This window comes from Patagioenas fasciata, chromosome 7 (assembly GCF_037038585.1).
Source record: "Patagioenas fasciata isolate bPatFas1 chromosome 7, bPatFas1.hap1, whole genome shotgun sequence".
NCBI classification, from domain to species: domain Eukaryota; kingdom Metazoa; phylum Chordata; class Aves; order Columbiformes; family Columbidae; genus Patagioenas; species Patagioenas fasciata.
In genome coordinates this window covers 39,799,884-39,816,689 of record NC_092526.1, presented here as the reverse complement: position 1 = coordinate 39,816,689, position 16,806 = coordinate 39,799,884, and the positions used below count along the sequence as shown (strand labels likewise).

Below are 16,806 nucleotides of genomic sequence, written 5' to 3'. Positions count from 1 at the left end.
TGGTAGAGTTTGCTTCTGAAGCCAATATTAGACTGTAAATCCAGTTTAATTACACCACATTTATTCACTGTGAAAGCAAAACACTTTCTAGCACAGTAAGCTTAGTAATTTATGTGCCTTTCCGATTTGTTTTTGGTGCAATAAGGCCATGGGTGCCTCTGCATCTGATGGAGGTTTGCAGTCTCCAAACCAACAAGACAAAGACAACTTGGAAAGAGCAAAATAATGCATGTAATTTTCCAATGAGATATGTTATCATCAATTTGGAGCATGTTTACATCAAGACACAATTTTATAGCAAATGAAGCAAAAAAATCTTATTTTAAATACAGAATCTTGTTTCTCCCCTAAAGACAAGGCTCTGTGTAACCACTGAACTTCACCCAGAGGACAAACCACAAATTCTCCATTATAAGGGCAGGCCGCTACAAATCAAAATACCAGCATTATTTTGCCAAGGTTTGACATAAAAACTTGTTGATAAGCTTTAAACATTCTCCTCATTAAATCACTGCATCAAAACAGCTGAACTATGGAAAATGTAATTTATACTTTTCAATCACAACTACTGTGAGTCACAGCAATTACACTTAAACACTGCATGAATCGCTACAACACACTTGAGTAGAAAGTTAAAGATGAAACAGGGGATTAAAAAAACGTGTTATGATGATGTGTTGATCTCCATATAAAAATCTCAAGCTACTTACACCAGGGATCTCATGTTCCAGAAATAATCTGAGGACTGGAAAACTGTTATATTGCAACATCTAATTTTAATGATTTGTTCACTTCTTCAACAAGCATTTCAAAAAGAGGCCTTAATTCAGTTTCACTGTCAGGTCCTCTTTTAATACTTTTCTTACTCAAATCCTGTACCAAATACTCATAATGGCTCTAAATTTCTCAATTTCAAATATGTTCAAAAGCAAGTTTACCTCAAAGTGAACTGCTGGGGCTAGACAATCTAGGAAGTCTATCTACATCTCTCTCATCTTGCATATTATTCAGTTATATATTGTACAGTCCCTAGGGAAAAAAAGAAGCATATGAAAATAACTCAGAAGGGCCACCAGCCATTCAAGTGTTGTTTTTTACAAGTTGTACCATTTCTTCTCAGAATCGAAGAAATCGACACACCCGTAATACCGGTCCTGTGTGAAACTGCACCGCGTAAATGCCTTAATTAGTACCGATTAAACTTGTCCTTGCCTGTTCCATGGAAAAGGCTTTACTGTAATGCTGCAGCACAGTGTGAGTTTCAGAAACAGTTCTGGGAAATCACACATACAAAATTCATCCCTCTTTTGGAGGAGAAGGCAGGAAGGGAAAAAAAGAGACTAAAAAAAAGCCTGATATTTGTTACATCAGAACATTTACAACAGTACATAAAAATACTAGAAGGCCTTTATTCTAATAGCCTTGGATGTTCAATTCGTGTAATTGTCCAGTCTGGTTTTGCTCCTTCTGTAAATTCCCTTTGGAACCTGGAAAAGGAAAGACAGTAGGTGAAGAGTTGTTAAAATTTATTTGATCCTTAAAGAGTTGCTAACACCAACAAGGAATCATGAAGAAGTACTTTATTTCCAAGTTATTCCTGTAAAAGCTCGTTTGACTCTGATGCTTATGCCCCCAAAATGGAAGATCCAATTTAATTCAGTAAGTAAGAAACAAAGAGCACTGATTTCCGAGGGTTTGGGTTCAGATCTCCCAGACAGGCTCAGGCAGCAACAGCAAAGACCTTGATATCAGGGAAGCACTTGGTTTTCATAGCAGTAACTATGGACATCGCTGTGTGGCAGATCTTCATCTCTAAATAAAGGGTTTAATTCAATGGCATGGTGTAACTGCATTGTAAAAGTAAATCACATGCTACGCATTCTACCTGAAAATTGTCATTTTTACCAACCTATACATTAAAAAGTATTTATCTTTTCAGAAATGCACCGAAGATCAAGCTAACAGTGCTGAATCTCCCTGAAAGAAAATTCCAGAGTTGTTAGGCAAATGAAAACATCCATCCCTATTTTCAAAGAATCTTCCATGCATAGTCACTAATCCCCTCATCCCTGAGCACGTTAGTTCTGACTGCTTCTCATCTAAACACAAGGCTGAGCTTCAAGCTGAATATTCATGCTCCCAAGTAACCTGCATATTGTGGACAAAAGCAGTATAAATAACAGCATAAATAACCTCACTGCTCTGCAATTACATGCAAATCCACCCCTGGAAACTGCCTTCTCCAACACTCAGATACTAATAATTTCAATAACTACAATACTAAGCTTCCAAGGCCTGTAGCATCTTTACCCATCTGAGTTTAGGTTAGCACTGTAAATAGCAGAAGAAATGCAACCTTGCAAAGATCTCCCTGCTGGGGATTAGGAACAGGTATTTAAGGCTTTCAGGGGAGGTTCTTGAGGTTAATGGAGCCTCAGAAATGTCCAACTCAAAAAAACATGCAGAATTGGGCTAAGGGAGGGATCCACAAAACTTCATTCCAGCAAAAAGCACTGGTGTCCTCAGAATGTTTCCTTTATTGCAGAGCTCCTGCTCCTCTAGACCCCAGAGTCTCCCCATTTCAAGCGCGGGTGCAAAAGTCATTGACTATACTGCATTTCTCTCACAAAAATCCTCACTATTCCCAGTTTTTGAGAATGTCATTTCCAGTACATTTTGCCAACTGCACAGATGTTTCTGCACTGCTCTGAGATCACTGCGCTAATGCAGACACTATTTACAAGCATTTCTCTGAAAATCCATCTTGCTAACTTGTGCTTTGAGGGCTTGGATCAGAGTCGTGTGAATCGTCTAAACACCAGGTCGCGCTTGGATGAGAAGGATGAGAACTAACTTAGATTAGAATCAAGGTAAATTAAAACATACCAAGCTCTGCACTGACACAGAGCGAATGCTTTCAGTTCCCAAACAGCTTTCCATACAGCTAACCCATGCACATGGACACACACACACAAAAGACAAACTTACTCATAGTTTGCTGTTAAAAGATGTCTTTTTTCTTTCGTGCTTTCATCCCCAAACACGATCTGGAAAACTTTGGTTTCACCTGGGACTTCATCAGGTAGGTTAGCGCCGTTCAGGTACCAGAAACGCATCAGGATGCTAACAAACTTTCTTCCTGGTGGAAAGAAATCAAAGCATAAGGTGGATCTCGGAGGTCAAATAATCCTATTTGCTATCTAGCGTATATTCTAGTGACAATCTGGAAGGGCAGCCAACTTCAGCCATAAAGAACCGTGATAGAATAACAAACAATAAAGATATTTAAAGCCATAGAAGGGTATGTCCAAGGTGTTTCAGAAACGTGGATTCAATTTGCGCTGCACCACAAGTACGGATTCGGTCCATATTTTGAAACACCCTGTATTTCACCATGAGTGTATCATGCATAATCAGACCATACAAAGAAAACCTGGTTATCACAAGGCCCAAAGCCAGCTATTGATATTACACGAAAGTATGTAGAGTAGTTAAAGATCAGGAGCAAGTTAAGAGAAAAAAGCACCTCCTTATGTCACTAAACAGGTAAAAAGTTTGCTGGGGCTGACAATTTGAAATGCTCATTCAAGGACCCATGGTTAGATTATAAACCATCGCAATTGTGTCTGATAGGGAGCTGAGCACATGATACCAAAAGAAAAACTTGTTCAAGCTCATCACTTAATCAGGAAGTCCTAGAACAAAGGATATTCCACAAAACCAGAAATGAAAACAGCAAAATTTATTTCATTATCTAGCCTTTGCTATTCTTTTTGGAATACATATTTTTATTGCTGAATTAACAGCTTTCTGCATAGAGTAGAAACATGGTTTTTGCGTGGTTTGAAATCATGAAGGAATAATGATGTTAAAAGCTGAAATTCCAAAAGAAGAGGAATGAGCAAGACCTCAACAGAAGTCAAAACAGTACAAAGTCTTACTAATAATCTCTCAGTTTCTGGTTTAAAAGGAAACCAGGGAATTATACACAGATGAAGTATAAACAGAAGAAGAAGGAACGAGAAACAGTACTCAGAACCACGCTCCTAAGGAGAATGCAAGACTGTCCACTGCCGAAATGTTTTGGAATTCCAAACATACCGTCATCATCATAGTAAATGCGAACATCTCCCTCTGTTGTGTACATGATGGCGTCAATGTCAGCGGCTAAAGCATCCCTGTGGTTGTCGGGGAGCAAAGAAAGCTTTTCCTTCAGCACCTGCAGTACCTGCATTCACAAAAACTGTTTTTGTGAGCTTTTCATTAGGAAATTGAAGTAGCAAATTAAGTTTCAGGCCTTGAAAGTAAACACTAAAAAGCTGCAGGGCAAACAAGTGCCCTGTTCCATATTGTGCTGTTTTTCCCAAGTTAAACGAAACTGACAGCATTTGTAGATAATGACACGTTGACAACCTGTTACTTCATAATGGGAAAATTAATTGTGAGAATAAGAGGTGGAAAGCACTTACTTCTGCTGACACGAGTTCATCCAGCAGGTCAAGTTTACGCTGAGATAGGAGCTTTGAAACCACAGAAAAAGCCTACCAAAAAAGAAGAGAGAAATACATGAACAAATAAGAGTAGGTTGACTTGTTTTCTGGACAAATCCATCATTACGTGACAAGCTACCTAAATATTCCATGATTAAAGATTTCAGCGTTTGCAGAGTATATCACCACTGAAATGGAAGCTCTCCAGTGTTAAAAAAGTGATTTTGTGAGCAGATAAAAATCCAAGTTTTCTTTTCAGCCTCTCATTTAAAACATTGAACCTTTTGACAACAGGCAAGTGAATGCATAGCTTAGTAAAAACAAACAAACCATTACAATAATCTATATAAGTTGTTTTTATTCTCTTTATGGGAATTCAAACAGTTTGTGTCTTTCCCTGTATTTTTTTCCGCTGCCCTTTTCCAACCTCATCTCCTGGTTTGGGTCAAAACAGACGCTCTAGTTTATAAAGTTTCTTTATAAATCCCGTTCAGCCTCTAAACTTTGGGAAACTCAACAGCTCTTTTCCCCTCAATTTTGCAGGTGTATTTTCAGACAGTAACACCTCTACATTTTCAAACAGCGCACTTGTGAAATGCTGACAGAGTGTTTAGGACTCCACAGCAAGTAAAAACACCTAAACAAAACACAGGGCAGGGTAAAACAGGTGGTTCTGCACACAGAACAACTAATTCGGTGTAGGTTTTCTTTGCGTCTCAAATTGATCTTAAGCATTTTAACATTCTGTCCCCTGTTGTCTTGTTTTGAGTTTTGTCTGTTTTGTTTTTTAGTTAAATACAATAACTGAAGTTTCACAGCAGGTAACTCTAACTTTTACACATCAGCTTTGATCACTACCTCTTTGACATCTTGTGTTGACCAAACTTGTTGGTTTCATAAATTTGGGGAAACATATATGCACCAGCTCTCTGCCTGCCTAAGCTTTGTCATTTCAGCAGAATCTGTTAAGAGGAGATACATTTCCTCTTAAAGTCTCTAAAATGTCTGGAAGCATCTTTCTTCATACGACTTTGGGGGACAGCTAAACCAGCTCATTTTAATTCTGGAATCTCGGAAAGGAAAACAAGACAAGTCTGAAGAAAAGTGCGCATCCGATTATTCTCACTTCCCCCAGAATCACAGATGGTTTGAGTGGGAAGGACCTTCCCAGCTCCCCCAGTGCCACCCCTGCCATGAGCAGGGACATCTTCACCAGCTTAGGTTGCTCAGAGCCCTGTCCAGCCTGGCCTGGGATGTCTCCAGGGATGGGGCATCCACCACCTCTCTGGCCAACCTGGGCCAGGCTCTCACCATCCTCAGGGGCAACAATTCCTTCCTCATGACCAGCCTGAATTTCTCTCCTTCACAGAATCCCAGAATGTCAGGGGTTGGAAGGGACCTGGAAAGCTCATCCAGTGCAGTCCCCCCATGGAGCAGGAACACCCAGCTGAGGTTACACAGGAAGGTGTCCAGGCGGGTTTGAATGTCTGCAGAGAAGGAGACTCCACAACCTCCCTGGGCAGCCTGGGCCAGGCTCTGCCACACTCACCAGGAAGAAGTTTCTTCTCAAATTTAAGTGGAACCTCCTGTGTTCCAGTTTGCACTCATTGCCCCTTGTCCTGTCACTGGTTGTCACCGAGAAGAGCCTGGCTCCATCCTCCTGACACTCCCCCTTTCCATATTGATCCCCATGAATGAGTCACCCCTCAGTCTCCTCTTCTCCAGCTCCAGAGCCCCAGCTCCCTCAGCCTTTCCTCACACGGGAGATGCTCCACTACCTTCAGCATCTGTCGCCATCTTTCTTATGGGCCCCTTTTAAGCACTGAAAGGCGCACAAAGGTCTCCCCGGAGCTTTCCCCCCGAGCCGAACACAGCCCGTCCCCCACCTGCTTGGCTCCCCTCGTGAACTCCTCCACGCTGAACTCCTGGTCGAAGTAGAGCCGGATGAGCAGGTAGTAGAAGCGGGTGCGGAGCCAGGCGAGGGGGCTGGTGACCCGCACCACCAGCACTCGCCGCCGCGGCCCCTCTCGCTCCGGGCCGTGCCCGCCGGTGCCGGTGCAGAGGGGCCGGGCCGGGGGCAGCGCCGGGGCTGAGGCGGCGGCGCGAGGAGGCGGCGGTAGGACCCGGAAGGCGCCCGGGGCCGCCAGCGCGCGCCAGAGCCAACGGGCGGGAGCCGCGCGCAGCGCCATGGCACGCGCGGTGCGTGTTCCGCGCCGCCCCGCTCCGTCCGGGGGAAAACGGAGCCGCCGCCGCTGGTTCCCCCGCGGCGGGGCGGACCCTGGAAGTGCGGGGGGTGGGCGGTTATGATGGCGCCGGCTCCGAGGAGCGCGCAGGGACCGGCGGGAGGAGGGAGGGACCGGCGGGAGGAGGGAGGGACCCGCTTGTCCCCGGCCGTGCCGGCGGGAGCGGGGGGAACGTTTCTGCGCGGGTGCTGCTTTCCGGGGGAGCGGCGGACGCGGGCGGAAGCGGCCATGGCGGTGGTGCCGGTGGAGCGGCTGGAGGGGGTGACCAGGGAGCGGTTCCTGAGGGACATCTACCCACGGGTACGGGGCTCTGCGTTCGACTGCGAGCAGAGCAGCTGCGGCCGTGTGCTGGGCGGGGGGGAGGCCCAACCGCGAGTCTGGGGTCAGCATTCGGAGCGAGTGGAGAGAAAGGAACGGAGCTGGTGAGGGGCTGGAGCACAAGTGTGATGGGAGCGGCTGAGGGACCTGGGGGTTCAGCTGGAGAACAGGAGCTGAGGGGAGACCTTCTGATCTCTGAACTGCCTGAAAGGAGCTTGGAGCCAGGGGGGTCGGGCTCTGCTCCCCAGGAACAAGCGCCAGGAGCAGAGGAAACGGCCTCAAGTTGCACCAGGGGAGGCTGAGGTTGGATGTGGGGAACAATTTCTTCCCCAAAGGGCTGTGGGGCATTGGAACAGGCTGCCCAGGGCAGTGCTGGAGTCACCATCCCTGGAGGGTTGGACAGACGGACATGAGGTTCTCAGGGACATGGGGCAGTGCCAGGGGTGGGCTATGGTTGCACTCTATGAGCTTGAGGGGCTTTTCCAACCAAAATTATTCAATGACTTTGTGTAGTGGGTCCTGATACTCAACTGACTTGTTTGCCTGTACTTAGTTTGAAAAAACTAAATCCATTGTGGGTTCTTTTGTGTGTTTTGTTTTTTTGTTCTTGTTTGTTTGTTTTTCCTACTGGATGCTATGATCATTTCACCATTGTTTTTATTTTATTTTCTTTTAATCCTTAGAGAAAGCCAGTAGTGCTGAAAGGAATGGAACTGGGCACTTGCACAACCAAGTGGACAGTAGATTACTTGAGCCAAGCTGAAGGATCAAAAGAAGTCAAAATTCATGTCTCTGTGGTGCCACAGATGGATTTCCTCAGTAAGAACTTTGTGTATAGGTACTTCATCCCAAGGCCTCTTGTATTTAATGTTGTATGCTTGTAACATTCAGACATACAGCACACCTGTTTGAAGTTGAGGGTGAGAATATGAAGATACTTTGTGAAAACTTTAAATTACATCCCAAAGTGCTGTCCTTGATTTCCCTCTCTTATTTTAATTCCACAAATATCTCAACACCCTGAATAAATACCACAAGGATGAAAGGAGGAGCCAAATGGGGCCTTAGAAGTGGTGGCATGAAGAAGTGTCGTATTTTTGACAGAGCACTCTTGTAGGAAACTTTAGCCTGGCATTTGCTGGTGTTAGTAAAAAAAACCGAAACAAAACCACCCTTGATACCAGATGATATGCTGGTTTATTCTCATTATGTGGTGTGTTTTCCGTGTTGCTGAATAGTGCTAGTTTCGGACTCACCATGTGTCTGAACTTCTCTAAGTTGCTGGCATGTGGCAGGCGCGCCATTGCACTCCAGAGAGGTACTAATTAACACCGAGCTCCTTTCAGAGTCAGCACATGCAGTTCTCAGGACGTTCAAACTACTGGATATCACACGTTTCACCAGCTCTTTAATCCTGATGTGGGTCCCATAAATTCTTGGTCTCCTCTGAAGTTTCTCTCATGTAGCTGCCAAAACATTTTCTCGGAGTTCATCCAGTCGCAGTCATGGCATTGTTCTTCAAGGGTAAAAGCCTTTATTTTGGTTGTCCTTTGTTTTCCCTAAGTGGGAACAAGATATGTTCAATCTGTTAGAGTTTTAGGAAGGCAGAAACACGTGCTGTGGGTGTAAACAAGCTACAGGCCTGTTGTTCGGGGGAAAAAACACCTAATAATAATGCTATAACCTGCTCCCTGCATAATGAACTTCTGAGTCTTCGAAATGAGGTTGTACTCAAATGACTTTCCCTTATCTCCATATTTCCTTTTCCGTGCTCTATTTTGTTTCTCATTAGAACACCTCTTGCTGTGAGTTCACCTCCAGCAGTTTGTAGACAGCCAGCGATGGCGCGTCATTACAGCAGGTGTTGGGACTTCCACCTGCTTCGCTTGAAATTCAGGAAGCTTTGGCCCTTTCCGCAGCAAGCCCCTCATTCTAACACGAGGGGGGAATAAGCAGAACTAGAGGAACAGGAACGCTGAGGGCTCACAGCTCGGTTCCATGGCTGTAAACGGACGCACGTGAGCGGCACTGCTGTCCTGCTGCAAGCCGCATGCTCCTGCCCTGGCTTTGTGTTGGTTCTGGAACTCATTCAGCTATGTGATGTGCTGCAGAAATCAGAATGTTTTTCTGCTGGTTTAGCTTTGCAAGCAGGTTCACCGTGGGGTCAGATGAGCGCCGGCACTGGCAGAAGGGCTGATGAGGGCAGACAGCAAGGGCAGGGCCGCAACAGCACCACTTTAAGCGGTTGTAGATCTGCGCTCCCACTTTCTTCAGCAGCAAATGTAAATGGGGAAGATGTAAGAGTTCAGCTCAAGTCCGAGGGCTGGGTTTTGTTTGTTTGTTGGTTGGTTGGTTTGTTTGTTTTTCCATTGGCTTCAGTGGTGGTTGTATTTGGCTCTTACAACCAAGTCTAAAATGTTTAGAGAAGTGGTCTGTGTGCTGTCAGATGCAGGTCGCGCTCTGGTAGGAGGGATAAGAGGCAGTTCTGGGCCCCTCAGTTCCAGAAGGACAGGGAACTGCTGGAGAGAGTCCAGCGCAGCCACCAAGATGCTGAAGGGAGTGGAGCATCTCCCGTGTGAGGAAAGGCTGAGGGAGCTGGGGCTCTGGAGCTGGAGAAGAGGAGACTGAGGGGTGACCTCGTTAATATTTACAGATATATAAAGGGTGAGTGTCAGGAGGATGGAGCCAGGCTCTTCTCGGTGACAACCAAGGATAGGACAAGGGATAATAGGTACAAACTGGAACACAAAAGGTTCCACTTAAATTTGAGAAAAAACTTCTTCCTGGTGAAGGTGCCAGAGCCTGGCCCAGGCTGCCCAGGGAGGTTGTGGAGTCTCCTTCTCTGCAGACATTCAAACCCGCCTGGACACCTTCCTGTGGAACCTCAGCTGGGTGTTCCTGCTCCATGGGGGGATTGCACTGGATGAGCTTTCCAGGTCCCTTCCAACCCCTCACATTCTGGGATTCTGTGATCACAAAAAAAGCTTTGCTCGAGGATATTTTCCTCCAAACCTTGGTGGTTGCTCTGAAATTTCATATTTACATGCAATATATTCATTATCCTCTGACACTTAATATGAGATGGTGAGTTGAATGAACATAACATTGAATTAATATTCGTAACAGTGAATGCACATTGTATTACTACTTGTGGTTGGTTTGCCATTCAGCTGTCAACTGATGCCAAAATCTGTCATCCTTATGAGAAGCTCCCATTGTTTAAATAAATAGGTAACACTTTTATTGACTTCAGAGGGACAGGCTCTAATGCTCAGTGATTCTTTTTGAATCTTCTGAAGTCGTGTTTAATAACTTCAAGGAAAACATTAAAGGAGCACTTGAAAATACTAATATTCCTGTGTTGTGCTCAGCTGAGGTAGCACATATTTTTAAAAAATCAGGTAACTGAAATAAATGTTATAGATCTTCCGATGAAGATAGGTATCTGTGTTCATGCACAAATTCAAAGTAGAAAATGCATATATCTATATATCTATATATATCTATAAACATATATAACACCTGCAGGAGTTTTCTTGATGCTGAGCTTTTCTGCAGGTGTATAAAAATGTACAGTGAACAAGCCTAAAAATGATACACTGTTGTTTGGATATACATGTGAACATTTATTAAAGCAGAGAGATATGTAAATGTAGGATTTCTGTCTTAGTGCAGCTCTTCAAACATCCCCTGCAAATGCTGATTAGGCACCATGTTAAAAAAATAAACGAAAAGCAGCATATTACATTCTCAAGAGCTTGTGATTTTAAACCTGCCATTTAGAGCATGTGTTGTCACAGCGGTTCATTGTATAAATGCAAATATTTCTATTTCAGAACTCTGCCTTTTGACACATTTGTACGAAGAGCAGCTGAAGTCAAACACAAGGAGTACTTTCTTTCGGAGGTAATTTCCTCAGTGTCACAGGTTCTTCTGTTGGTTATTTTGCCACTATATGGAGGGAAAAGTAATTATAATTTTGAGTCTTACTCCAGTAAAGGGCTTGATCTTAGGTTTAACCGTTTTACGTGGCTTGAAGCCAAGGGAAAAAATGTGGGGAGAAGATAATTTTTCTTGGAAATAGCTTTGTATGCATACAGTGTGGTTAACTTCAGTGGTCATGTTTCTGTTACCAAAAACTGCTTACATGAGCAAAATTTCCAGCATAAAATTGAGAAATCAAGCCTTGCTTTAGAATAACAACAGTATCATTTATGTGTTTTGCAAGACAATGTCACAAAGGTATTTTAGGGTTTGATTACACCTGCTAACAAAATGCAAATATGGATTTATTGTAATGTGGTTTGTGATTGGCAAACATGTGGCTGCCTTCACACATCAGTGTTCGAACAGGGGGATTTTCAGACAGGTGTGATGAGGAAGCAGACGGTTTTGAATGCAGACATGCTTTTCACCCTTTACGCTACATGGGGTGCTTGAAGTTTTGAAGCCAAATGCAATAGCTTCCAGCGTCAGTCTTCTGAAGAATTTAAACTGTAATCTGCATTTGCTTTGAAGCCGTTCAGTAACAGCAGTGCTGAAGCAGTTGACAAGTCTCCCTTCACTTTTCTGATCTCAGTGAACACATTTTTCCTGCTTCTGGAGGTGAACAGCAGGGAGCAGCAGAGTAAAGGCAGTATAACGAAGTAGCTGAATTTGTAAATTTATTTGTCCTGTATTTCATGAAGCCCTGCATTAGATTAATGAGAAAATACAGGCTCTTTGTGTTTGTAAGTCTTATTTAAAAAAAAAAACGAAACAATTCTTATGTTCTTTTCAGGATGAAAAGTACTATCTGCGATCAGTGGGTGAAGATGCTAGGAAGGTGAGTTATGTGTAATTACAGTTCTAATATAAAGTCCTGGTTTAGGAATATTTAAAGAGTCCTCCGCTGGCTCTGTAGGACAGGCATACAACTTGATTATGGTCACTTGGCCTGTGAGGCTGACTGGATTGAGGTCAGAATATTGAAACCTATGTGTCTAAAATAGTTACTGTTCCACAAGGGCTTAGCTCATCACTGAAGAGCACATTCCTCACCTCCCATTCTCCAGCTTGTGTGGTCAAAGAAAAGGATTTCTGACAATCTCTTGCTTTTTCAGTGTGGTTTCTAGCAGCCATGGTTTGAAGCAGCTCTCTGGCTCTTATTGATATCATTGACATATTCAATAAGGTGCCTGTGAGTTTCTCACAGGCTTTTTTTCTTTAAACACAGAGGTTCTACTTGTCAAGCACACAGGCTAAAACCCAATTAGTGGGATATTTTTTTACACCCCAGCACCGAAGTTCTGTACGGTGGGAAATGACAGCCAAGCTCTCCCTTATTTTAATGTGCAGGTACAGTTCTCTAAGAGTTCTGTCCTTGTTGTTTCAGGACATTGCAGATATCAGCAAGCAGTTTCCTGTTTTGGCACAAGATGTTCAGATTCCAGAGTATTTTGAGAAGGACCAATTTTTCTCTAGCGTCTTCCGCATCAGCTCGGCTGGATTACAGTTATGGACACATTACGATGTAGGTAATAGGTGTGTTTAGCATCAAATGTGGCAAGTGGCGTTATGGTGTTGAGATATTAGGGTGCAAATGTCTGACAAAGATCAGTTAATGACAAACTTCACATATCTTGACATAATAAAATGAATTGCGTTTCATGGTACAGTGAATTTTAAACAGATGTATTGTGTGTGCATAACACCTTATAGGTTTTATGTCTAATTCCATACTCGTAAGATTAAATGATGTTTTGATTTTTTTCGCCCTTTTTTAAACTGTTTTGAGTTTCAGTTAAAAATCTGAAACACAGTAACTTTCAATATTTTCGTCTTCAAGATGATTTTTTTTCATTCTAATGGCCAGATTGTTGGTAATTGTCCAATGACTGTGGTGTTCTGTTGCTGCAATGCAGTAGGTTCCAGTCAATTTATCTTCTAATACTGTGTGGTGTAATTCTGAATAAATTTATTTATCAGAAAAATAGCTTTTTGCACTATAAATTTATTGACAGAAGGTGAGCAAAAGGAGGTGGGAGTGAAATAGATCCTGTGTTATATTTTGCTTGTTTACATGCCTAAAGTACTGTACGTCTTCGTGTTTTAAGATGGAAGAACTTGATTCTTATTTAAGGAAAAACATAAAGTTGTTGGAAAGCAATATTGTGTTTCCACATACACCATTTGTCAAGAATGTGCGGCTAGGGGATAAAGTAACTCCCATTCTTGAGTTTATTATATGTGGAAGTTCTTTTAGCTAATTCTTAGAATATGAAGGTTTTGATAATTCCCTCTTTTAAGCCGATGATATTTTAGAGGTTACGTATTCATCCTCTTGTCTTGGCTGACATCTTTTTTCCTGTGCCCATTCCAGGTGATGGATAACTTCTTGATCCAAGTAACAGGGAAGAAACGAGTTGTTTTGTATAGTCCTCGAGATGCGCCGTATTTATATTTATCAGGTACGTATGTCACATACATCTAGTTTGGAGATCCTAGCTGCCTTTTCAGCTCACAAATGTCACATTGTAGTGAAAAAAAACTCCCTAACAGACAGCTCAATGTTGCAGTGACAGGAGAAATACAGAGAACAGGTCAGTAAATGTGGGGGCCATCAGGTTTGCCTGGTTGTTGGAAGAGTTACGGAACAATAAACCAGGATTAAATTTGATGCCAGAACGGCCGTTTCCAGCAACGTAGTAATGCTTTGGTGCTGTTGGAAGAGCAGGAATGTTCAGTCATGACTTCTGGAAACTTTCCTAGGTACCAAGTCAGAGGTGCTGGACGTGGATAACCCAGACTTGGAGAAATATCCCCTGTTTGTAAAAGCCAAGCGCTATCAATGTTTTCTGGAAGCGGGAGATATCTTATTTATTCCGGGTAAGTAACAAATAGTTGCTGAGCATGTTGTGGTTTTGAACAGTTTTGTTTGCAATGTCTCATTTCTAGGGATGGTAAGAGGTTACTAAAGCATTTCTGTGTTGTAAGTAGGAGCATCTAGAGACATCAGCAAAACTTGACTATTTCTTCCAACTGTACTAATTAGCCTTATAAAAGGTATTATTATATCTAGCTACAAAGCTTCTCTTCCCTGAAGATTACGCTGTATGCTTCCGAACTTATGTTTTAATAGATCAGCACTATAAAATCAACTCATGACATCTGAAATGGCTTCAGTGACCTGAGTTTTCCAAGGACAGAACTGAGGGAAGAACAATTTCTGTTCTTCTGTAGCTCTGGCACCCAAGAACTGTGAGGCAGGTGATTTGATGAGAATTCTGGATGGTAGAGTTATTGGACTTTCTAGAAATCCATAATCACCTTGGAGGAATGGAAAGACAAGCCCTAATAATTTTTCTGCCTAAGCAGAAGATAAAATGCTGCTTCCTGGGCTGAGATGATGATTCTGGTGATCAAGGAAAGGCATTTGAATTGCTCGTGTTGAACTGTTCCCACTTATTAATTTTTTGCTGTAACTCATCATGAGCTTGTGGCAGATACTTATTCTGTTGCTTTTCACATTATCTGGGCAATATAAACAGGAATGTGTATCGCTGAAAAAATGAGATGTTCTTGGAGAAATGTGTGTGGTTATTATGGAGAAGGTCGAAGCAGCTTCTCTTCATAACCTGAAAGAAACTTACTCATTTATCAGAATAAGCTTTTCTGTGTCTTCAGCACATACAAGCAACTAAGCTGCAATAAGCACGGCATTCAGTCTTTTGGCTTCAAACTGAGATAGGGTAAATACACCACATTAAACATAGTTTTGAGTATCTATACTTCAGCATTGTTGCTTTTGTGTGAAGTTGTGGGTTGACATAAATGTCTTGAAGAACTTCTTAAATTTGCTACAATGCCATATATTCAGGGATGAAGAAACAAAAGAGACAGTATTTGAGGCTTTTCCTCATCCAGTTTTAGTTTGGGCAATTCTGACACTTGTAATGAGTCCCATGGAAGTTTCAGATAGTAATATTCATTTTAGACATTCTTCTTTCTACAGCACTGTGGTTCCACAATGTAATTTCTGAGGAATTTGGAGTGGCGCTGAATGTCTTTTGGAAGCACCTTCCTGCTGAGTCCTATGATAAGACTGACACTTACGGCAATAAAGATCCCACAGCAGCTTCTAGAGCTCTACAGATCTTGGACAGGGCCTTGAAAACACTGGAGGACCTCCCCGAGGAATACAGGGATTTTTATGCTCGGAGAATGGTGTTACGCATCCAGCAAAAAGCCTATAGGGATGAATATGGATAAAATAACACATTGTAATTCAGCGAGCTCCTGGGAAAGTACAAAATCGTATGTTAATACAGTGTGTACGTATATACGCTTTCTGTAAGGTTAATAAAAATTATGTGGATAAACTTTGTTATAGATGAATGTTTATCTGGTGGGTCTTTTCTTGTTTTTCTCCACGTGCAGTGAGCGCAAAGTTTGTTGCACAGTCTGTGAAGCACCTGCCGCTTAAAGGTCCACAAACCCATGCAGCCGCAGTCGTGCTGTCTGACACCAAGTTCCTCGTAGATGTAGAATCTGCTGGGAGCAGCATTTGAGCACTGGAAAAAACTTTGTCCTGAAGGGCAGGATCTGGCACCACAGTGCAGATTATTGGTCTGAACCTGCTCTTGGCAGCTCGAGCAGTGCAAACAGCCTGCGGCCATGTGAATGGGCACCCGGCCACCGCCGTGAATGATATGAATGGAGCCAGTTGAGCGGCTCTGATGGCACCATTGTGCGCTCTGAGGGCAGCATTTCAATGCAGGAGCACAAATAGGTCTCCCAAAATTTTTGTTCCAAAAGGAACAAGGATCGCTTGTGCGTGCCGCTGAGACAACCTCGCTCTGTTTGGCTGGGGACGCGTCAGGGCTGTGTTGGACTGGTAATTAATGCCATTTGGGATATTTTCCAATCCCCCTTTTTCATTTTGTAAGGGAGGCTATTAAACTATAACACCTCAGGCCAAACAAAAGCTCAGTTGCAGTTATTAGTGCTGAGGTAGCCCGGCAAGAAAGCTGCAATAATTCACTCGTTTAGGCTAGCCTAACTAGAGGTAAAAATCTTGAAGTTACTGCGTTTAAAATAAAAAAAAATAAAAATTACTTGATGCTTTCTAACCACTGTGCTACATGCTGTGAAACAGGCCATAAAGTGCTGAATGGTGAAAGCATTGAAGGAATAACTTCCAGCTAACACAGGGAGAGAATGTATGTGGCCACACTTAATCTGCTAATGAAATAACACAAAAATTAGAGCCACGACATTTTGTGAGAACTTGTCCTCTAGAGACCTAAAGCAAAATGCCGCAATAAACCAGGTGAAGTTGCGGTAACAGGTATTAGAAAAATAAACACTGACCATCCCATGCATTCGAAACAGCCGCTGCACGGAGTGTATTCACCAGAGGCTTGGTGACACAGAGTGCCCAGGACTAAACACTTCAAAACTAGAGACACATCCACGTTTCCGTGCAGACAGCACAGGTGTTGAAGGTGGACGTTCTCAGCTGGGCAGTTTTACAATGTTTACACGTTAAGATTTCCTGGTTTGGTTTGGGTCAGACTGTAGGAGTGGGGATGGATTCTGAGCTCTGTACACAGGAATTCCTGAGAGCAACCAGAGCAGATTATTTCCCTTCCAATCGTTTGGATCTCTTCCTACTCAACATTTCTAAGAGCAGGCTGAAAACATTAAAAGAACTGCTCAACCATGTAAAACACGCAGCTTCACTGACTTGCCAGTCTTATTTAAAATAATTCCAT

General features: G+C 43.0%; 2 protein-coding genes across 2 annotated transcripts; one reads left to right on the top strand and one right to left on the bottom strand.

Annotated features, from left to right (window-relative positions):
• Positions 1-212: 212 nt before the first annotated feature.
• MAIP1 (matrix AAA peptidase interacting protein 1) lies at positions 213-6,806 on the bottom strand. The gene is made up of 5 exons (XM_065841304.2): positions 6,377-6,806; positions 4,470-4,541; positions 4,102-4,228; positions 2,989-3,139; positions 213-1,487 (listed from the first exon to the last, which is right to left on the bottom strand). Exons 1-5 carry the CDS (start codon positions 6,677-6,679, stop codon positions 1,409-1,411), a joined length of 732 nt encoding a protein of 243 aa, XP_065697376.1. The 5' UTR covers positions 6,680-6,806; the 3' UTR covers positions 213-1,408.
• Positions 6,807-6,899: 93 nt separating this feature from the next.
• On the top strand, positions 6,900-15,411 carry TYW5 (tRNA-yW synthesizing protein 5). The gene is made up of 8 exons (XM_065841303.2): positions 6,900-7,033; positions 7,735-7,889; positions 10,888-10,957; positions 11,832-11,876; positions 12,426-12,563; positions 13,413-13,500; positions 13,802-13,918; positions 15,045-15,411. Exons 1-8 carry the CDS (start codon positions 6,962-6,964, stop codon positions 15,299-15,301), a joined length of 942 nt encoding a protein of 313 aa, XP_065697375.1. The 5' UTR covers positions 6,900-6,961; the 3' UTR covers positions 15,302-15,411.
• The last annotated feature ends 1,395 nt before the right edge of the window (positions 15,412-16,806 follow it).

Coding starts and splice junctions, on each gene's coding strand:
- MAIP1 (XM_065841304.2), bottom strand. CDS start 6,679: ATGGCGCTGCGCGCGGCTCCCGCCCGTTGGCTCTGGCGCGCGCTGGCG. Junction 3,140..4,101: donor CATTTACTATGATGATGACG/GTATGTTTGGAA, acceptor TCTTTCCACCAG/GAAGAAAGTTTGTTAGCATC. Junction 1,488..2,988: donor CTTTTAACAGCAAACTATGA/GTAAGTTTGTCT, acceptor TTCCTTTTCCAG/GTTCCAAAGGGAATTTACAG.
- TYW5 (XM_065841303.2), top strand. CDS start 6,962: ATGGCGGTGGTGCCGGTGGAGCGGCTGGAGGGGGTGACCAGGGAGCGG. Junction 7,034..7,734: donor TGAGGGACATCTACCCACGG/GTACGGGGCTCT, acceptor TTTAATCCTTAG/AGAAAGCCAGTAGTGCTGAA. Junction 11,877..12,425: donor TGGGTGAAGATGCTAGGAAG/GTGAGTTATGTG, acceptor TTGTTGTTTCAG/GACATTGCAGATATCAGCAA.